This window comes from Manis pentadactyla, chromosome 12 (assembly GCF_030020395.1).
Source record: "Manis pentadactyla isolate mManPen7 chromosome 12, mManPen7.hap1, whole genome shotgun sequence".
Classification (NCBI taxonomy): domain Eukaryota; kingdom Metazoa; phylum Chordata; class Mammalia; order Pholidota; family Manidae; genus Manis; species Manis pentadactyla.
In genome coordinates this window covers 96,797,145-96,810,656 of record NC_080030.1, presented here as the reverse complement: position 1 = coordinate 96,810,656, position 13,512 = coordinate 96,797,145, and the positions used below count along the sequence as shown (strand labels likewise).

The 13,512-nt window shown below is 40.0% G+C and overlaps 1 protein-coding gene across 7 annotated transcripts in view; it reads left to right on the top strand.

Moving 5' to 3' along the window:
• The first annotated feature begins 2,667 nt into the window (after positions 1 to 2,667).
• EPHA7 (EPH receptor A7) overlaps positions 2,668 to 13,512 on the top strand; it is a 160,613-nt gene continuing 149,768 nt past the window's right edge. For 2 of the 7 annotated variants that reach the window (XM_036890417.2, XM_036890416.2), the window contains exons 1-3: positions 2,675 to 3,420; positions 7,668 to 7,732; positions 11,289 to 11,958. In XM_036890417.2, the coding sequence (XP_036746312.1) occupies positions 3,324 to 3,420; positions 7,668 to 7,732; positions 11,289 to 11,958 (832 nt within the window). In that variant the 5' untranslated portion in view covers positions 2,675 to 3,323. Of the gene's footprint in view, positions 3,421 to 7,667; positions 7,733 to 11,288; positions 11,959 to 13,512 lie in introns of all 7 variants that reach the window. The other 5 variants (XM_036890415.2, XM_036890414.2, XM_036890413.2 and 2 more) reach the window with 5 other exon arrangements.

The following is a 13,512-nucleotide window of genomic DNA, read 5'->3' as shown; positions in this document are numbered from 1 at the left end:
TGTAAAGGCCCATTTACCACACACACACACACACACACACTCCTCACAGGCTTTTATTTGGAAATTCATGGAACTTATTGCCTGACGTCATTATTTACTCCTAAGTAACTGTTTCTCTTTTAAAAATCAGTGACTATCTCCCAGAGATAAACAGAGAGGTATTAGTATTGAAACAAGCTAAAAGGAGGGAATAGCTATGCCCTCATTTGAGATGTTCTTCTTGAATTTGTATATTTTTTCATATATGCATGCATTTTTTGCCTTTCTATTATACATTTATGATAGATGTTCCAAAAGAAGGGATACTGGTGTAAATATTACAAAAGGTTTCTGTCTCTTTTTTTCATTTCCTTAATTTTAGCTAATTGTAAGTAGGTTATTCTATCAATGGCATTGCAGAATGACTACCTAAAAATAAAAAAAAAACGTTTTCATAATTATGCTTTGGCTCACCTGTGTTGGTTGTATACACAGGTAGTATTGCTCATGATAATGACCTCTAATTTATTTTATATACACACATATTTTTAATTTTCTGAAATTTGCTTTAGAGAGTATGCAAAAATCATAGATATGAAGCTAAATTACACTTTTCAAAAGTGATGTGAAGGCAGTAACTATTAAATGTTATTTTAGCACATAATATTTGTGAACCTATTTTTATTTCAATGGTGTCAGGTACAAATAGGTTACCTGCTTTCCTGATTGTCAAATACAGCTTAATTCCAACTTAAATTCTATAATGTATGTTGTATAATACTGTGTAATGAACATACTCTTCTTGACTAAGTCATTCACTTTACTTCCCTGTCAATATACCTGGATACAAAAGAAAGAAGATTGGTGCACCTGAAAATGAGGATAACTCTGCAAGTGCAGGGAAAACGGACAGCAGCCTGGCACACATATGTGTATTTAATGTGAAGCTACTTTCATTTAAAAATAAAAGCAAGGTTGCACATGCCCCTGGTCTGAGCGACAAAGGGGACACACTAAGGAGCTCTCTGTACCACCTGCACTCATCAAAATGAAGGATGTTACTTCTTTGGTTTCCAGGTTTTAATGGAAAGGTATTTGTATTCACATCACCGAATATTAGTCATTCAATAGATGAAAGGAATATTTTAAACTTTAAAGGCTACCTCGGTGTCATTCTAAGAAGTGGGGATGAGACCCTGGGGAAAGTGTTGAAATCCTGGAGAATTATTTCAACTATTAAAGTGTTTTAAAATTTGTGAGTCTGTGGTTCTGAGAGTAATAATAGTTTTATAGTCTATATGCAGGGATTTATGTTGTTAATCCTAATGTTTTACTTTACAATTTTTACTCTTTAGCATATTTGTGTAAATGCTGCTGGATCTTCTCTGTACCAAGTGCTCTATTTTTTTTGTCTCTTTTCAAGGTTAATCTATTATGCAATTTACATGTTCTACGCAACTTTTAAAGGGCATTTAAGATGCTTTTAGATATAATTTAAAAAATATTTAATAGGCATAACGGCTAGGACCAAGTAACATTGGAGAAATAAACTACAGAACCAAAGAGGTTAGAGGAGAAGGAAATTTCAGTTTTCATTTTAATTACATTAGGCAAGTAAAAACTACAGGAGACCATTTACCATAAAATAAAATTTGCAAGTCTGGGGATCTGTCATCTCAGAAGCCTTTGCTATGAATATCAGAAACAACTCAATTTACCATATATTTCCAGATGCAAAGACAGGGAAAGTTTGTAGTTTTGGGCAAGATCAAACTTTGTGCCTATCATAAAGGCAAATCATGAATGACAGAACTGTTATTATTATTATTATTTTAAAGGAAGAAGTATAGGACAAAGCGAAGCTCTTCTTAAACATGTGGTCAAGTTTCTGCGTGACCTTTGAAATACAATAATAATGATTTGGCAACTAAGGTTTTAAAGTTCTTCCTCTTATTACCCATTACCCGCCTCTTGAATTGCAATGTGTCCAACACTGCCTAATGATAAACGTATTTCTCTACGCAGTGTCCTCGATATTTTAGTTGGATGGATTCAACTGGAGATACTGGTTATACATTCTTTTTTCTCAGTTTTCCTCGAAAGATAATTATTGAGTAATTACCATAAAATTGTGAATATTTGAGAAAGAGATCTTGCTTTATGAATTTAATGCGTGGTAGCATTCTTTAAAATTAAGTGTCATTTATGCAGCGAAATGCGAAACGAGCAAAGTGGAGCAATTCAAGGAAAACCTCAGAAAAATAATAAACAAGTAAGAAAAATGATACGGAAACCTGAAGGGTCTCTCTTCACGTCCTACTTCACCCAACAAACTATCGTGAGAAGATTAGGTGGTGGTGAGGGTGGTGAGGGTGGTGGGGGTGCACATAAAACAAAAGACTTCCTTTCTCCACTCCCTTTTCCTCTGTTTCTTTTGCCAGAGCTTGTCGCAAACTCTGCGAAACATTGTTTGAACATAATACACACATGGTTACTTTTATTCTTCCAGAGACTGTGCTGGGCGGTACCTAGAGCTGATTTTGGAGTAACTGAAAAAGATACGTAGAAACCCTTCCAAAAGAAAAAGAACCAAGTCACCGATCCTCGAAGGTTGTGACTAACCATAAAAAAGTAAAAGGCACTTTACTTAAACGCACAGCTCATTCACTGTCCCGGCTCCCTGCTTGGTAACTGAAAGACGGCTTGCATTGCCTCTGCTTTCTAAAACACTGTAAGGAGTATATCGTTATATACAGGACTGTAAATTGGGAGCATTATTCTTGTATTCTGCTTCACAAAAGCTGCGGTTGCTAAAAGCAGTGCCGACGGCAGCACGCACCTCGGTTACCATCCACATTCTTCCTCTCTGAGCATCCAGCGCAAGCTGGGAGCTCAGAACCTGGAGGGAATCCTGTACCCGCAACCTGATTCCGCTCGCCGCCGATTGGCCCGAACCCCGAACCCCGCCCCCACGGCGGGGGCGGCCTTTTCACTGGGATCCGCCCCTCAGTCCTGGGAATCGCTTCTTGGCAGGCCAGCTGCGCCTGCCACTCAGCCCGAGTGGCGTGGGCTCTGGGCTCGGAGCCCCGCCCCCTCCCCCCTAATTGATATTATTGGAGTGTGGAGCAAGCGGCCGGTCTGCAGTCGGAGACTTGCAGGCAGCAAACACCGTGCGAACGAACAGGAGGGGGAAAAATAAAAAAGCTAAACGTGGAGCAGCCGGCCGGAGATCGAAAAGGGGGAATCGATGCGAGGAGCGCAATAAAAAGAATCTACTTCGGAGCAAAGAGCATTAAAAAAGCTACGACTCAACTGAAACCTAAAATAAAACCTGCTCGTGCACCATGGTTTTTCAAACTCGGCACCCGTCATGGATTATTTTATGCTACATCTGGTTGCTCCGCTTTGCACACACCGGAGAGGCGCAGGCTGCAAAGGAAGGTAAGGTGATGGGAAAGCAAAGTTTGTTCTGACTTATTTATTTGGCTATCTACCTGCCGGAGCCGGCTCGTCCGCAGGGCTGCGGGCCGCGCCTCCGGCGCCGGGCGACCCTCCCCCGCCGGCTCCCCGCCCCCTCACCGTTCCGCCTGCTTCTGGCCGGCGAGCGGTGAGCGGCTGCTCCGAGCCGCCTGCAGCGCAGCCGCTGCGGCCGTGTGCCCGACGGGAGCGGGGTTTCCGGCGGGGGCAGTCCGGAGGGCGTGAGCGCGAGGGCGGTGGGGTGGGCGTGGGGCCGGGGGTAGGAAGGACCCGCGAGCTCGTCCTCTAGGACCCAGGGCGGGTCAGATCTCTTGCTCTAGCCCTCTCCTCGTCCTACTCTCGGTGTGCGCCGCCGGGGGGCTAAGCTGCGGCCGGAGTTGGTCGGGGACTGGGCAGTGCAGCCTCCAGGGTCCTGGCCACCCCGCCGGCGAGCCGCTAGAGTCCGGAGCCTTCCCGGAGGCGCCGTGACTCGTGTGCGCTCCGAACGCTCAGGTTACTAATGAAGTGCCCACTGCATCGCTGGAAGAGGCGCGGGCCTGCGGTGGGCGCTCGGCCGCCGGCGCGGAACAATAACGCCGCGGAGGTGAAGTGGGAGAGCAGTGCGCGGCCCGCGGCCGGGGATGTCTCCACGCAGCGCGCGCCGCGCTCGGGACCCGGTGGCCTCGGGGACCGCGGCATCCCAGCGGGCTCGGCCGGACTGGAGAGGCAGGGGGCAGCTGGGGCCGAGCCATTGATAACCAGATGCCGCCCGGGCAACTGCAAGTCTCTGAACATCTTCCTCGCAGTCCAGTAGTTGAGTCCGAGGTTGAAACCTTTCGAAAGACCAGGACCCTAAGGGCTAGTTCTGGATGAAGACTGATTTCATTTGGGCAGCCAGATAGCGCCTGTTTATGATTATTTATTTATTTTTCTTCATCCTTTGAACCATTGACAGAAGGTAAAATACCTTTCGGTGCCTGTAGTTGGAGCTGGGGAAAAATAAATCCTGTCAATGGAAACGGCTTGCTTTCAGCAGGGTCAAAATCCTCCCTCCCCGTGTGTTACAGGATGTAAGTCGAAGGTTGGTTTTCCGATATTTGAAAGCAGAACACTAACAATTATTGTTCCTGAAGAGTGGAGGATGGGGAAATTTGTTACCAGATTTAGGTCAAGGTGGGGTTGGGGGGCGGTGCTACAAGAGAGGCCCCCACTTCACGTATCTCTGAAAACTTGGTGATATAGTGCCGCTTTTCTTCTCCGTGTACCCCTCTTCACCCAAACCACCTCCCCCACCCAACGTGTCCTACTTCTTGATCCAGGCTGACCTCTGACCCCAGTTTCCACGTCTGTAACCTGTGTTCACGCTGAACCCATTCAGATAAATGTTCAGCGGAAACCAGGACTCGGAGCTGTGGGTTACGCGTTTGCACAGGAACCCACGTCCCCTAGAAACATACACCCGTGCACACCAAAACCACATGTCTACTCTCATGACATGAGCGATCAGGAACATTAAACTTGGAACCTAGAATTGATTCCTCCGGACTAGCGGGACCTGCGGAAAAGTTTGCACCGCCGCGGCAAAGCCGCGCGGGAGCTCCTGCGGACCCCGGCAGGAGTTTGAGCTATAAATAACTGCATCACTAGGGGGAGAGGTTCCTGCAGCCAGAACGTCTGGCTCGCTCGCTTTTCTCTTCTGGGTGCAAGATACGTGGAGAGGATTCTGATTCTAGGCGGCTGATTTCTTTAAATGCAGAAGTGAGATGTTTAAAAGGTGGGCGGCGGTGGCGAAAGCGCCCCGCTTCTCGTTGGTGACGCTCCTAGCGCGCAGCAGTGATCCGGAGCTGGCCTTCCTGGGAGCGAGCAAGCCCCGAAAAGGTGCCACGACTTCCAGGAGCGAGCGCCGGGAACGGCCTCGGGCAGGTGCCTGGCCTCCCGGGTGGATGGGGCGGGCGAGGCCGCAGGAAAACGAGGGACCGCCTGCCTCCACTCCCAGTGCGCGCTCTCTCGGGGAGGTCAGTTCCCGCTACCGGGAGCCCGTGTGCAAGTCAGTCTGACGCTCGGAGGCGAAGTGCAGCTGCTGCTTTTCCTGCCGGTAGCTGCCGCCGCCGCCTCGCCCGCAGAGGAGACGCTTCCCGAAAGCCTCTCTCCTCCTTCGGCTCCTTCTGGAGCGAGGGCGCCGCCGGCTCCCTGGAGTGCCCAGGTCTGGCGTGAGCGTAATGGATGCTCGGCGCGCTCTGCGCGCCAGGCTGGCAGCCCCCGCCCCGCCCCGCCGGCGGCCCCGCCCCGGCCCCCGCCGCTCTGGGCTGGCTCCGCTGGCGCGCGCCCCTCGCCCTGGCCCCGCCCGGCCCGCGCGGCTGGGCGCGGAGTCCGCGGGCCGGGCCGCGGTGCCTGCCCCCGGCGGGAGGGGAGGGTGGCTCGGGGCTCCGAGCGGGACGGCAGCGGAGCGCGCTTGCGGGTTTCTCCGGAGAGCGGGCGGCGGGGAGGCAAACACGCGGATCACCCCAGAGCTGCTTCTGATTAAGCGCTCTGGGCGGGTTTCTCTTTGGTTTTGTTAGTTGGTCTCTCTCTTGTTTGCCATCTCTGGGCCGCCCTGGTCCCTGGCTTGCACCCCAGTGTGGGAGGTAACAGAACGGCGGTAAACAATCATCGCGAGGCTTTTTGCACTCTGAAAAACGACCCAGAAAGGTCGCCAGGGTTTAAAACACACTTGTCAATATGGAAGACCAAAAAAAAAGAAAAAAAAATCATCTCAGAGTACCTGGAATCCACGTTGCCGAGGACAAAAACAAAATAAACGTTAAAAATGACTTCGTATACGTTCACTAGTCCAACCTTTTATTGATATTACAAGAGCGAAATTCAACTGGGTATTTTAAAAGTGTGCTTGTTCCCTCCTTATTTAAAGGGAGTCAAGTGTTTCTGACTAAGGTGGTGGTGTCTTGGTCTCCCCAAGAGTCTTAAGTGTAAAACATTTTTGACAAAAAAGGTATCTCTCTATTTTCAGTTACAGGGAATAACCTTGACTAGAGTGGAGTTGAACATATAATCACTGTTCCTTTGTTTTCATAACAGTCGCTATTATCTTTAAAATACATATTTTTTCCTTCTCTAGTGATTATTTAAAAGTTCATATAAGCAAGTACTTATTTAAGACCAAATTTTAACATTTTGCTAGGGTTGGAGTTAGACATATTTGCATACTTGAAAGTGTATTCACTAGTATGTCTGGATAAATTGAAATTCTGCTTAAAATGCTATAGAGTCAAGAAATATTTTTAGAGTAAAAACTAAGGTAACTCCGAAACGTTTGAGCAGAGTGAATTCATTAGGAGAGTAATTATCTTAAAAAGCAATGAGATATATCACATTGGAAGTGTGGTATACTTAATGTGTGACATGAGTATGTTATATTGATACTGTTAGAAGCATTTATTCCATTTATATAAACATGAATCAATTGAATTATGCTTTTTGATAGCATTAAAGTGGAATACAACTGACTTTAAAGCCAAGTTTAAAAAAGTCAAATCAGTTTCAATATACTGTTTTGAGAATTAGCTAATGCTTTGAAATGGTAGGAAATTTAAAGACTAGAAATACTGAAAATAGATACTTGACAAACCCAGGAATATATCTTGTAAATAACAGGCAGTTGATTTTTCTCTTGATAGTATTGCTTAATACAGTTTTTAATAGTATTCATTTTGTCTTAAGAGAAGACATTACACATGAAGAGTTTTAAAAAATGAACTCCAATTCTTGAAAGGCACTAGGAAATAAGTTTGGCAGAATATTACAAATTAATAGCTGGCTGAAGAGTAATATGGAACTATTATGTTTATATTTGACAAAATTTGGAGTGCTCAATGGTTTACAAAGTTCTTTATAATTTATAATTGCTGTCGAATCAATACAGCACATATCAATTTTTTACCCTCAGTTTTAAAATTTATTTCAATATTTTAACTTTAAAATACCCAGTATAATATGGTCTTTTAATGTCTTTGCTCCCTAACAAAGTGGCATATACTTGTATCATATGTGTATTCATTCCATCATTTTATTTACATAAATAGTGCTTATAGATCTTCATTTTATTTACATAAATAGTGTTTATAGGTCTTAAGTCATAAAGTGTTAATTATATCAAATTAAATTCACTTTAATAACTTTTATAGGAGTGTTTAAATTTTTCTTGTAACATTTGGAAATAAAACTTTCTCTTTCAGTACTACTACTGGATTCTAAAGCACAACAAACAGAGTTGGAATGGATTTCCTCTCCACCCAATGGGGTAAGTGCTTCTCTTCATAAAATACCACCCTTTATTTTTTAAAGTAAGAAACAAAACCTTTCCCCTCTCCCCTAGTTTTAATTCCAAATGTCTTCTTTGATATTTTGTTGTGTTTATGAGACATTGAGTTCTCTAAGAAGAGAAGGTGTACTTAGTACTTGGGGAAAGGAATAAAAAACAATTCTGTATAACCCTAATCTCTTGAGTTCTTACTGTGAGTGGAAGCATACCTCAGGTTTCAGGCTGTCAATGCTAACTAATTGCAGGGAACATTCTTTTCACAAACTAACTTAAACCTCTTCAGTTGTTTTATACTTCTTCAGTATAATCACTAGGTAGGTTACATAAAACAGTATGTAATCTGTTTGCTCTTTAAAATCAGTTTTAGCATCATTCAAAATATACCTCAAAAGGTAACTAAAAGTGTAATATGCCCAATATTTTTGCATAAAATTTGGGTTCTCCAAATTTATATAATGTGCTGTCTGTTGTTATTAATCAGAAGTGATGGCAGAGCATGCACATATTACCGTAAAAATCTGCTACAGTAAGTATGTGTGAAATTTGTCCAATAAAAATCTATAAAAATACAAATAAACTCTTAAAAAAATCTGACCATTATGTTTTATATATCAGGAAAGATAGGTGACTTACTTGAATTTTGTTCAATGTCTATGTCCTCAGGTCTTCATTTTAATTGTGAAAGAGAGCATATACTTTATTGCTTATTAAGGAAGAGGACTCTGAGAAGGGAGAGTATGTGCCATTGCAACCTAAGTTAATCTTTGGCATGGTAAGAAATCTGGAGCCAAAGAGCATGAAGTATAAGTGAGGATATAAAAAGTGTATCAAATTTTGCAAAGAGAAGAATGAAAGTGTGAAAGGAGTTTTTGACTCTATCTCATAAAACCAATATGTCATAAACTTGAAATTAGTTTAAGAATGCAAAATGCAAATGATGCAAATCTGTTTAAAATATTCAAGTTTCCACTCCATTAATATTTGAGAATATGCTTAAGATCATATTTTAGTTATCTGCATTGGTCAGAATTAATCATGTAGAAATGACAGATATTTTACAGATTAAATATAAACAGCACTCTGAGTTTGAGGGAGGAATGCTATACTTCTCTTTACAATTGGAATAGTTTCCATGAGTAAAATAATATACATTATAGAAAGGAATTCACAATAAAAAAGAAACACCTTTCTTGCCAGTGACATATGTAGCCCATTTTCTACCATCCATCAATTAAAACAAATACAGATAAAGAATGTTTTTTATCTCTAGGGAGAAGTAAACTGATACATGATTGTAGTATTTCATCCATGTAATCTACAAAGTGATACATTATGACTGTCTGTGTTATCTTGGACTCAAATGGGCATTTTATCAGTCCAAAGTATCTTGAGTTAACGTTAACCCTACATATCTGTAGGAATCAGTAGACAATATTAGAAAGTAAAGACTGACAGTAGTTCCCATGTATGAAATGAATTGGCTTACCTGTGAATATATATCTAACTAGAAATAAAATGTTATTAAGATATACATTTCTAGAAAATATGTTTGTAAGCATATCATAAAAGCACAATGTCTGAATTAAGATTTTTTTCCCAATGGTATCATTTGTAGGAATGATTTCAGTCTTTTAGGAAGTGAGGTAATAAAGCAAGAGTTGCATTAAATGCATTTAAGTTGTCTCACTATTTGTTGTCTATTCAATAGTTGTCTTCAGATTTTTCCCTCAGGAATAGATTTTTAAATAAAAATTAAAATTAACTGGGTTTCATAGGTAATAAAATTGATTTTGCATACATAGAACAAAGTAATATAATTGTTCTTGAAGTTAGAAAAAGGAATTCTTGAGCACTTTCCCTTTATAATAATTAGTCTTGGTTTCTTCAAACTGAGAATTTATTAAAAAGAACACATTTCTTTTTGGAGCTTTGGATTTCTTGGTAGATACCATTTGCTAGTTGTACTTCTTTTGCTAATTTCAGTCTAATTAAGAGACTAAAATTTCCCTGTTCAAATGGATGAATTTGGGTATAGTTGGCTAAGAGCCATTCAGACATATCATAAGCAGCTAACTGAAACAAAGGAAAAAATATGCGCATTAGTCATATTTAAAATTAACTAGTCATAATCTCAATTTGTGTTGAGTAAAGCTGCACATGACAATGTGTTCTTTGCCAAAAATGTGTTTGAGGACATTTGATGATATAATAAAATTTTAGCAAATATATAACATGACATAAGTTTTTGAATTACGGTATTTTGCTAATTTGACAGTGTTACTAGTTTTCTAAGAAACATTTTTAAAATGAGGTATTAACATTTCCTGGGGCATTTAAATAAGTTGATTTTCTATGATCACATTTTACAAATAAAACTCATTACCACATGCTTATTAGTTTATTTTCACATTTGCTTTTCTTGAGACAATAGTTTAAATATTCTATGCTATGTGTCTTTGGACTTGGATACTAATGTGTTTTTATATGTGACATTTTATATTGGAGAAATGAATACAAGTAAATAATGATTTCATTGTTAAGGTAGCATAAACATGGGAAGTTTTGTAATGATAGTAAGAATGGACAAACATTTTTGGTGCAATGAATTTATTAATGAGCGATACAGGTAATATACATGGTCTAATAATCTTTAAGTTGTTGCAAATTCTGCTTAAACTTATCTTCCTTATTTCCTTTTTGTGTTGTGTTATTATACATTGTATCAGCATATAAATGGACATTTTAAAATATGTGATAATTTTCCTCTCCAAAAGGTTGTTACTGAAATATGGTGCAATGTGTTGATCTGCCATCTACATTTTATTTTCTATTGAGAGCAATTTATTTATAAAGAAGAATCGCACTTTTATAACTACTTTGTTTACAGCTGTATGGGTTTTTGTGCAATATTATATATAACACCACAGTAAATAAATTGCTCTGTAAAATATGACTTCCTTATACCTCATTTGGAAGAGACTGCAAAAGATTCTGCATTATAAATATCAGCACGTTGTGGAATGCTTTTACATTTCCAAGTACTCTTGGCATTTTATTTTCTGTGTTTGTAGGTACTCTCTGGTTTAAGGGTAACATCAACACCTAAAATGTCAACTGAGTCACGTTATCAAGATCGGCCATGTATCCATGTGTGTATGCCTTAAATAGTAATTTAAGAATTGTGTTGTATGCTTTAGTCTTTAAAAATTATAAGCTCAATTTAGACTGTAGACATGAAGAAACATGTAAAAAGAAACACCAACACACTAGAAAACAGGTACTAAACAAGATGAAATTTTTTATTGTATGTAGGAACACTATGAGCAGCCTAAACTATGTTCCCCCACCAGGATGAAACTGAATTGAGGATCGTGTGTCCTCAGGTCATAGTGTTTTGTCAGCAAAGGAATCAACCTAACTCTCTCAAAGATACACATTTGTGCTGTACTAAAGATTCCTCATACACCTTCAGAACCAAAATATATTTATATATATTTTTTGCTGAATGGCCAATGACTGTTTTTTCATTTTACAGTGGGAAGAAATAAGTGGTTTGGATGAGAACTATACCCCGATACGAACATACCAGGTGTGCCAAGTCATGGAACCCAACCAGAACAACTGGCTGCGGACTAACTGGATTTCGAAAGGCAATGCACAAAGGATTTTTGTAGAATTGAAATTCACCCTGAGGGATTGTAACAGTCTTCCTGGAGTCCTGGGAACTTGCAAAGAAACCTTTAATTTGTACTATTATGAAACAGACTACGACACTGGCAGGAATATAAGAGAAAACCTCTATGTAAAAATAGACACCATTGCTGCAGATGAAAGTTTTACCCAAGGTGACCTTGGTGAAAGAAAGATGAAGCTTAACACTGAGGTGAGAGAGATTGGACCTTTGTCCAAAAAGGGATTCTATCTTGCGTTTCAGGATGTAGGGGCTTGCATAGCTTTGGTTTCTGTCAAAGTGTACTACAAGAAGTGCTGGTCCATTATTGAGAATTTAGCTATCTTTCCAGATACAGTGACTGGTTCAGAATTTTCCTCTTTAGTCGAGGTTCGAGGGACATGTGTCAGCAGTGCAGAGGAAGAGGCGGAAAACTCACCCAGGATGCACTGCAGTGCAGAAGGAGAATGGTTAGTGCCCATTGGAAAATGTATCTGCAAAGCGGGCTACCAGCAGAAAGGGGACACTTGCGAACGTAAGTAATTCATGCTATTAAACTTCCACTTTGCATTTATTTTCTACTTCAATATCAGAGATTTTCAATACTAATAATTCTTTGAACAAGTAAGTCTGCTCTATACTAGCATTCTGATTCTGTAGATCTTACACAAAGTCTCTATTGAACCTAATAATGATTCTCCACAGTGGTATCTGCCCTAAGTGTGTGCAATAAATGTTGGCAATAATGGTATTCGTGACTAAAATCTAATCTGCCCTATTCTTGACATAGAAATCCACAATTGCACACTGGCCTATAAGCTTTAAGAGAGGAGACTGGATACAGTTAGGTGACATTAAGCAGGATTTAATGATATGTGATTCCTTCTGTTTTGGGGCTGTGAGTTGCAGAAAAAGAAAGGGTGAACGGGATGCACACAAGAGTGCTACTGGCAGAGACAAGGCAATACAAATATATTTACAAACTTTTAGCATTATTTTTTATGAATACTTAAACTTTGATACAACATCATCAAATTTCACTTGGGAAATCGCTGAGATTACTTCTGCCAAGGCCGTATATCTTCTCTGGACTAAATAATAAAATGAGTGTTTTTCTGATAAGCTGTATTACTGTAGACCACATTTTTGTGGAAGTGGGCCAAAATAAAGTTTTAGTTATCATAATACATCAGCTGGATGTTTTCTGTTGGTTTTGAAACAATAATAGCATATGAATTTGTGAACTTTTTCCTTTGCTTTGTAAAACTGGATTTTCCTCTTGCATAGCATTATGTGGTCATAATAATTGGCCAGGATTTCTCTATTTAAAACTGTGTCACTTGGACCTTCAAAGTTGATAGGTATTTTTCTGTTTGGGTATCTTGAGAAATACCTTACAAGATTATATTACTTAAGTCTCTTTTAACTTAAAACACATAATATTTAAAAAAACACAATGCTGATATATTCTTTGTACTCCTAAGTCAGCAGCATAATTTTAACATTTGCAAATCCTAGTTAATGTAGAAGGCACTGTAGCTAGTAATAATTATTATAACCACATTTATTTAGTAACTTAACTGTGTGCAGACACTCTTCCATGTGCTTTACACATGCTAGGGTATTGAATGATGTAGATGTCATTATCTCTATTTTATAGAAGAAAAAATTGGGGCAATCCAGAGTAAGTTGCTTGCTCTGCCATTACTTTAGTGAGTGATTTTTGCTGTAGTTTAAATTCAAACTCAGAGCATTCTGATCCCAGAGCCTGGGCTTTTCAAAACACAATACTGCCTTCGTTTCTATCACAAAGCAAGAAGAATCCTAGCAGATAATTATTCTATTTCACTGCTGAACTTAAATGTCTTGCTCATAGTAGTTTAGTACATAAATCATATTACTTCATTAAATTCTCATTCAAGTGGAATATTAAAAAAACTGACAACTTAAAACATGTTTAAATCTCTGTTGTCCAATACAGTAGCCAGTAATCACATTCAGCTCTTAGGTTCTAAAAATTAGCTATTCTAAATGAGATATGCTGTAAGTATAAATTATACACTGGATTTCAAAAGTTTAGTACAAAAAA